Source organism: Echinops telfairi, unplaced genomic scaffold (assembly GCF_000313985.2).
Source record: "Echinops telfairi isolate 266 unplaced genomic scaffold, ASM31398v2 ScPeMD7_2010;HRSCAF=2546, whole genome shotgun sequence".
Lineage (NCBI taxonomy): Eukaryota > Metazoa > Chordata > Mammalia > Afrosoricida > Tenrecidae > Echinops > Echinops telfairi.
Window position 1 is genome coordinate 19,267,572 of NW_022105908.1, and position 7,976 is coordinate 19,275,547.

At 49.8% G+C, this 7,976-nt stretch overlaps 1 protein-coding gene and 4 non-coding genes across 5 annotated transcripts in view; 1 reads left to right on the forward strand and 4 right to left on the reverse strand.

Moving 5' to 3' along the window:
• Nucleotides 1-1,226, forward strand: part of BORCS6 (BLOC-1 related complex subunit 6) — a 1,866-nt gene extending 640 nt beyond the window's left edge. Inside the window, exon 2 of the mRNA XM_045293312.1 lies at nt 23-1,226. Coding sequence (XP_045149247.1) covers nt 23-522 — 500 coding nt within the window. The 3' untranslated portion in view covers nt 523-1,226. The remainder of the gene's footprint in view (nt 1-22) is intronic.
• Nucleotides 1,227-2,534: 1,308 nt separating this feature from the next.
• TRNAI-AAU lies at nt 2,535-2,608 on the reverse strand. The gene has a single exon. It is a non-coding gene; the product is annotated as a tRNA-Ile (tRNA).
• Nucleotides 2,609-2,974: 366 nt separating this feature from the next.
• On the reverse strand, nt 2,975-3,048 carry TRNAT-AGU. The gene has a single exon. It is a non-coding gene; the product is annotated as a tRNA-Thr (tRNA).
• Nucleotides 3,049-3,245: 197 nt separating this feature from the next.
• On the reverse strand, nt 3,246-3,327 carry TRNAS-GCU. The gene has a single exon. It is a non-coding gene; the product is annotated as a tRNA-Ser (tRNA).
• A 338-nt stretch (nt 3,328-3,665) lies between these two features.
• Nucleotides 3,666-3,737, reverse strand: TRNAW-CCA. Its single transcript has one exon. It is a non-coding gene; the product is annotated as a tRNA-Trp (tRNA).
• Between the last annotated feature and the right edge of the window lie 4,239 nt (nt 3,738-7,976).

Below are 7,976 nucleotides of genomic sequence, written 5' to 3' on the forward strand. Positions count from 1 at the left end.
GGGGCTGCCGAGGCCGGCGCAGGCGGCGGGCGCCGCGCCACCATCTCCAGTGCCCTGGAACTGGAGGGCACGGTGAGCCGCCACGGCGACCTCACCCACTTTGTGGCCAACAACCTCCAACTCAAGATCCGTCTGAGCGGCGCCGCCCAGCCCCCGCCCCCTGCCCCCTCCCGGCCCTGCCCAACGTCCGCACCCACTCCGGCCATCCCGCCCATCGACCCCGACGTGCTGCGGGACCTGGAGCGGCTGAGTCGGGAGCTGGGCGGCCGCGTGGACCGTCTGCTCCGGGGGCTGGGTGGCGCAGTCCAGGAGCTGACGGCGCTGAGCGTGGGTTGCATCCAGACGTACCGCGACGCCGTGGACTCTTTGGGTGAAGCCGTGGACATGAGCATCAAGGGCATGTACACCCTGCTGGCGCGCTGCGAGGAGCTGGAGCGGGCCCTGCAGCCTGTGCAGGGACTGGCTCGCCAAGTCCGAGACATTCGACGCACATTGGAAGTGTTGGAGGCACTATGCAAGTGATCCGGAGGGCAGGAGACTGGGACAGGATCCTAGGGACTCTTCAAGGAGCCCTGGCGGGAACTGTCTAAAAAGGGGAAATCTCTGTGTTGGAGATGCTTCCAGATGCATTTAGTAGACTGGTGCCTAAGCGTTGGGCCTTAAGCAAGCGTGTATGGGTAACTCGTAATTGCTCTCTTGGAGGGAGGGAATGATGCTGTGCTTCTATTCATTTGGCCATCTGTAGTTACCCTGTTCTCCACAAATCCCTTTCCTAGCTAGAACACCATCCTGAGGAAGCTAGGGCTTTCGATCTCAGCTTGAATAGGGAAACAAGACTCCTATATGCGATTGAAAGGGGAACACAGAAGACCCCACCCCCACTACGGCTGCCCTGATTCCGGTAGCCAACCGCTCAGGTGTTAGGGCCTTTGGGAACTTGAGCAGGCCTTAGCCACACTCCTTGCAAGGAAGAATGCACACCTGCAGGCGGGCAACTTTCTGGGTCCATCCTGGCCCCTCCGAGAGCATACCAACTTCCCAACCAGAACCAAGGAGGAAGCTAGGAGGAGTCTATCAGATGATAAAGTGAGTGAGGTGGGGCGCCTCACTCCTCTCAGGGTTCAGGGAGAGTTGTTGCTGGGTTTGAAGCCAACCTGTTGCGGAGTATTCTAATCAAATTTTGGCTTTCTGAGTTTTGTGGAATTAAAATGTTGCTGCTGCTGCGACTGAGGCTGAGTCTGTGTGGGGTGGTCTGGATTATGTAGTCAAACAAATGGGACTGAGGGTGGGGTGTTTGTTTGTTTTAATTTCCTTGTGGCTAGGCCTGGTGCAGGGGTGGGGAGGTGGTGTGCTCTTTTGGGGTGGGGGCTGATATAGTTCCTGATCTGAGGAAGAAGGCAAAGCACTCTGGCCTAGAAATCCAGTAAGAGCAGAAATGGAAACAAGGTATTTAAGGGTAAGGTGGCGGGGAAGGATTCCTTTCTTCTCAGAGTGGACAAGCAGGGGCTGGACAGATGGCACATCTTTAGAAGAAGACGGAGACTACTTGTTAGCTCGTTTCCCATACTCTGCTGATCAGGGCTACGTTTACGCTGTAGTTGGGTGCCACTGAATTGGTCCTGACTCGGGAATTCTATGTACAACAATGAAATATCTCCCAGCCCTGCACCGTTCTTCTGTTTGAGCCCCTTGTTACAGGCACTGTATCAAACTATCTCGTCAAGAGTCTTCCTCTCTTACACTGCCCAAGCACGCTCTCTTTACTTTACCAAGCATGGTGTCCTTTTCCAGACCTGGGCTCTTCTGACAAATCCAAAGTATGTGACACAAAGTCCTGGCTTCTAAGGAGCATTTTGGCTGCACTTCTTTCCAGACAGATCTGGTTGTTCTTGTGGCAGCGTGGAACTTTTAAAACTCTTTGCCACACTAATTCAAATGCATCGATTCTTTGGTCTTCTTTATGTAGTGCCCCACTTTCACATGCATATGAGGCGATTAGAAATACCATGGCTTGGGTCAGGTGCACCTGAGTCCTCCAAGTGACATCCTTGCTCTTCAACACTTTGAAGAGACCTGTGTCACTTGGTCCTACTGTAGTGCTTTATGTGTTGCTGGGATTCTGGAAGCTGTGTCACTGGTATTTCAAATACCAGCAGGGTCACCCAAGATGAACAGTTTTCAGCAGAAGTTCCAGACTAAACAGACTAAGAAGGGAGAATAGGCTGTCTACTTCTGAAGAATTAGCCACTGAAAACATTCTGAATGGCCACATTTACAGCTCAAAACAATTTTTGTGCAGCTTTTGGCAGCATTCTATTTGACAGTTTGCGTGTTAAGTTCCAAAAGCCCATCTTAGGGTTTAAGAGAATTGAAAAGGTTACAGAGACTCTGGCTCCTCTAGATACAGCACTTTAAACCAAAACACACCTTAATTTCTTTTTGTGTATGTAGCAGCCACTGGGAGATATTGCACTATAAACATTTACTAGTTGTATTTATTTCTAAGAGAAACGTTTAAAAAATGTGTATGGCCATGGCCCGTACGGGGATCGAACCCGCGACCTTGGCGTTATTAGCACCACGCTCTAACCAACTGAGCTAACCGGCCGACAGCTGTCTGGGTTGCCGTTTAAAACTCTGTAAAACTCACCTAACTGTTCCGGCCAATCTTGCAAGAGCTCAAGAAGGGATCGAATTGGTTTCCAAGGCGTGCCTGCAATGAAACGAAGACACGGCCTTGCTAAGTATTTGAGAAGTAATAACCACGGTGGGACGTCGAGCACGGAGATGGCCTCTCTGGCTTTTGGAGCAGGACGAGGCGCAAACACGGGTTTCGTGTGGCAGGGAACCTGCAGCGACCACGCCCGAACCTGAAATGAAAAGAAAGAAGAAAATGCGAATTGAGAACAGCGGTCCTGGAGGAACGGTCCGACGATCGCCTAGAGGCAGTATGTAAAACCAGGGGTATGAGCGGAGGCACCGCTGGGAGTCGAACCCAGGATCTCCTGTTTACTAGACAGGCGCTTTAACCAGCTAAGCCACGGCGCCCACTACTCGGGGTTTTCCGCGATGTTTACTTGGCGGAGGTCAAGTGCAGGACATGCAAGCACATGATGAGATGCATCTTTCCGGTCCTATTGGAGAAAGCCATTTTAGGGACGAAAAGCAAAGCTGAAAGAGAGCAAGGGTGTAGAAATAGCGAAAAGGACCACGAAGCCGCCACCCGCGGAGCGGAGCCGGCGGCCCGACGAGGATGGGATTCGAACCCACGCGTGCAGAGCACAATGGATTAGCAGTCCATCGCCTTAACCACTCGGCCACCTCGTCTGCGGAGGAATGCGCCTGAATCTGTTCTCTGGGGTCTGAACCCGCCGTCCGCGCTGCGCGTCCGGAAGCTGCGTCCTCGCCCTCTCCGGACCTGGCATTCCTCCCTTGGATCTGGGACCGGCACCTGCCCTCGGGAGCCTGGATAGCCACCCACACTTCGGGCGCCCCGATTCGTCGGGAAAAAAACGCTTCGAGATCACTGTGCTCCTCCGACAGTGCGGCCTGGGAGTTCCGTCCCTGTCCCCCGGGTTTCGACTCGGTCCTTCCTCATTCCTGACTGGGTGCTGCACTGCGAAAAAAGTTGTAAATAAAAAAAATAAGTAGCCCACGAAAAGAACTGACCCCGACGTGATTTGAACACGCAACCTTCTGATCTGGAGTCAGACGCGCTACCGTTGCGCCACGAGGTCAGCCGTCCGCAAGGCTGGACAGGTCGCCTTATGGTCGCTGGACATCCAGGTGGTGGACGTCCCGGCCCTCGAGGCGCACGAGCAGAGGACCACTCTTGCCCATCTCAAAACTCGCCCCAGGATGCTTGCGTTCCTCCCACCCGTGAGTGGGGGCGAGCGGAGGCAGGCGGCCGCTGCCCCGCGGTGGTGTGACCCGCTCGCGTCAGCGAGCCCTCCGACCCCGACCCCGAGTCCTGCAAACAACCGAATGAGAGGCCACTGGGCTGGTCACTGGGACGATCCGGAGTTCATAGCCCTGCTGGGACTGAGCACTCGGAAAGCTGGAAAGAGCAGGCAGAATGGGATGGGGCTATTCCGGAGTCCAAACCAGGGGATGGAATGATGGCTACGTGCCTGTGCAGGACGTCTTCTCCCTCGCTGCACACTTCAATCCCCTCCTTCGAAAATAACCACGCACAAGTCCATGCTCGGAAATTCGGATTTAAACAGCCCTTGGTAGAGCCATTTATATAGGATGACTATTTTTGCATAATTTACATATCGTGCAATGTACACATCTTAAGGGTACAACTTCAAATGCAAACACCCGTGCAACCACGACCCTTCAAGATAGTGTATTTCCATCCCTCCAGAAGTTCTCTCCTATCCCCAATCCATCCTCACCCTCTTCCCAACCGCCATCCTCGCTCACATTTTCATCACTATTGACGGCAATGTTTTCACAGCTTCCCCTGCCCAGACAGGGGAGTCCTTGGTGGCGCAAATGGCTAACAGACTCGCCTCCTAACCAAACGTTTAGAGGTTAAGGTCTACTTTTCTTCTTGTAGTTAAAGCGGCCATTGACACCCCTGTGGAGGGGATGCCCTGCCAGCACTACCAACAGCTTCGAAAAGGATCACGTTGGAAGGTTCTGGATAAAGTGGGCGGAAAATGTGGGCCAGAGTTCAAAATCCTCAGCAATCAGGCTTCCTGGCCACATGGAGAATGGTGGAACCTCCATTGAGACCTGAGCTCATCCCCCTGTTACAATAATCAACCACTTAAGGTCAAGGGGGGAGGGTGGGACAACATTTGCCCGGGGGCAAAGTGTAGAGGGTTAGGAAGAAGGACTGGAAATGGGAGACACAGGAAAGGAACAGGTGACGATGGGCTATTGAGGAGATGTCAATGAATGAGTTGAATCAGAATGTATATGGATTGCCGATTGTAAAGTGATGATCTCCCCGTCCCCGGTCTGTAAACCTTCACCCAATGAACACTAAAAGAGTTAATACAACGCAAACCCTAGGCGGCAACTTGGAATGATTCGTAGGAAGTTTCCCACGAATGTCTGAAGCTTTACTGCAATCTATGTTGGAGAGAGGTGGAGAGAGGACAATGTATGTAAGTCACGGATGGCTTCCCCCAAGGAAATATTTGAATGTCTCTTATTTAGAGAACAGAGTGAAGGGGAATCTATGTATTTGATGGGAGGGGGCCAGCTAAAATGTTTTCTCTGCCCAGGTTAGCTTCACACAAATACTCTAATGCCTAAAATTCTGTTGTTTCATGTCTCTGAATGAATTGTTGCCTTTGGTCTCTAGTATTTTTCATCTTATCCATGCTTGACAGATTATTTTTCTCAATTACAAGGTTGTAATCATTTCCCAAACACATGTGAATCAGTATGTGTGGATAAAACACAGTAAAATAAAACTTAAGTAAGTTAGGAAAAGCATCAGGTAATGGCAGGTACTTGTGAGGGTATATCCAAGATGTTAGTTTAAATGGGAAGTTAAAAGTAAAGTTTATGGGTCTCTGTCTAGTAACAATGACAACAACAAACCCTCTGGGCTTTTTGATTGAGGTTTTTCTATGTTTGGTCTAGTGGCTGTTGTTTTTGTTTGTGTTTTGTTTTGTTTTTGTATTTTTCCCCCAGCCCCCTTTGTTTGTGTTTTGTATGATGTTCTGTATATGAAATCCAAGAAAGGTAGGTCTATTGAGAGAGTAACTGGACAGGGCATGGCAGGGGAGGATGGAGAGGAAATGGGGAGCTAACAACAGTGAGCATGGAAAGAAAATGTTGTGAAATTGATTGTGGTGATAATTGCACAAATCTTCTTAATAGGATCGAATTCGAACCATCAAATTGTATGACATGTGAAGTATATGCCATTACAACTATTTTTTTAAAAAAACCTAGGGCGCATGGGTCTATTTTGAGGCACAGGTGGCCACCAGGGGTCAAAAGACAGCTTCCTAGTGAGGAGTAGCTTGTGGTGCCCACAGTCTGTTGGCTGAAAGGTAGCAGGGCCGCTGGAGCCCACACGCCAAGAAAGGTATAAAGATGGCAGCATCAGCCCCAAGGGCAGCTCCCAGGAGTTAGTGCGTTTGCAGGATGTAGCTGCGCCCTTCACCCGGAAGGAATGTGCCTGCCTGGTGCCTGCTCAGAAGGCCTTGTACAGGGTCCTGATGCTGGCGAACTAAGGCTGTGGCCTTCCTAGGCCACCTGCTTCCAAACGTGCTCAGCTCTCTCAACTGGACAAAGGGAGAGGGCAGGATGACGCAGGGTACCCTGAAAGGAGCAGGTGGGCAGGCCTCACAGGCTATGTCTCAGAGACGAATAGACCTGAACAAAAGGTGTGGACGTTGTTGAATGGGAAACTCACATGCTCAGTAAGCTTTCATTCAGACCGGGGCTGGCGGGTGGGGGTGGCGCAGACAAAGTAAATACAAGGTGTAAAACCAACATGAAAAGGCAACCATCATGATCAAGAGAGAAAATATTGACATTGTCAAGGATTTCATTGTATTTGGATCCACAACGCGCTGCCCATGGAAGCAGGAGTCAAGAAATCGAATGATGAGAAGCTGATGATGCCAGGGACTTAAGTAGAGAGCAGGTGTTCTGAGAATGATGAGGGCAATGAATGTACAAATGTGCTTGACACAAACGATGTCTGTATGGATTGTGATAAGAGTTGTATGAGCCCCTAATAAAACGATTTAAAAAAAAAGCCCAAAATCCATTTGCAGAACCCTACAGGGATTAAGCCTCCATTGAATTCCCCTGAGCCATTGACCAGGGATGTAAGTAATTTGAGTCATATTAAAAGTTTAATTTGAGTTCTGGTTTCTATTACCTTCTGTTTTCACATGGATTGGGGTTTTACTGTGCTTAGAGTGTTGAAAAGCAAGGATGTTACTTTGAAGACTGAAGTGCTCCTGACTTAAGCCCTGGTATTTTCTTTCTTTCTTTTTTCTTAGCCACGGTATTTTCCATTGTTTCAGCTGCTTGTGAAAATCGGACACGGACTCAGGAAAACCAAAAAAGAATCAAAGAAGCAGGGCATTTGAATGGCGGTGCTGGTACTACTGAGGGCACCAGGGACGGCGAAAGAACAAGCCAGCCTGTCTGGGAGGCAGTGCAGCCACAATGCTCCTTAGAAGCAAGGACAGCCAGATGTCATCGCATGAACTGTGGACATGTTATCAGGAGAGACCCGTTTCTGGAAAAAGGCTTCACGCTTGGTAGAGTAGGCAAAGGGTAAGGCCTTCAACAAGATGGCACAGTGGCTGCAGTGATGGACGTGAAAGCGACCGTGATTTTGAGTGTGGTGCGGGGCCAGGCAGTGTCTCCTTCTGCAGGGTCCCAGTGAGTCAGAACCAGTCCGATGGTCCCTGACAGCAACAGAACCGTCCCGGGGAAGGATGTCATGTTTGATGAATATGAGGGAGACCCTGGACCAGACGAACTGGCTCAGCAACGACGACAGTTATTAGGCTCCAACATGGTGACGGTCGGTCGCTAGAATGGCACCGCTGTGTTCGGTTGCACAGAGGGAAAGACTGGTTTGAGTCAAGTCCACTTGAGTCATCAAAGTGACCTTTTCATTCTTTAAGATTTTTTTTTTCTTGGTATTGACTTTTTTTTTTTAATAAATCAATTTATTGGGGCTCATAAAATTCATCACAATACATAGATCAATTGTGTAAAGCACATCTATACATTTGTTGCCCTCATCATTCCCAAAATTCGCTTGCCTCTTGGGTTCCCGGAATCAGCTCATTTTCCTTTTTTTTCCCCTCCCCCTCCCTTCCTCTGCCCCCCTCATTCTTTAAGATTTTAAAGAGGTTTTGTGCAGCACATTTGCTCAATGCAATAGTATTTCTTGACTGCTACTTCCATGGATGTTCATTGTTGCCCCAAATAAAATTAAATCGTTGACAACTTCAATAGCTTCTGCTTAACATGATGTT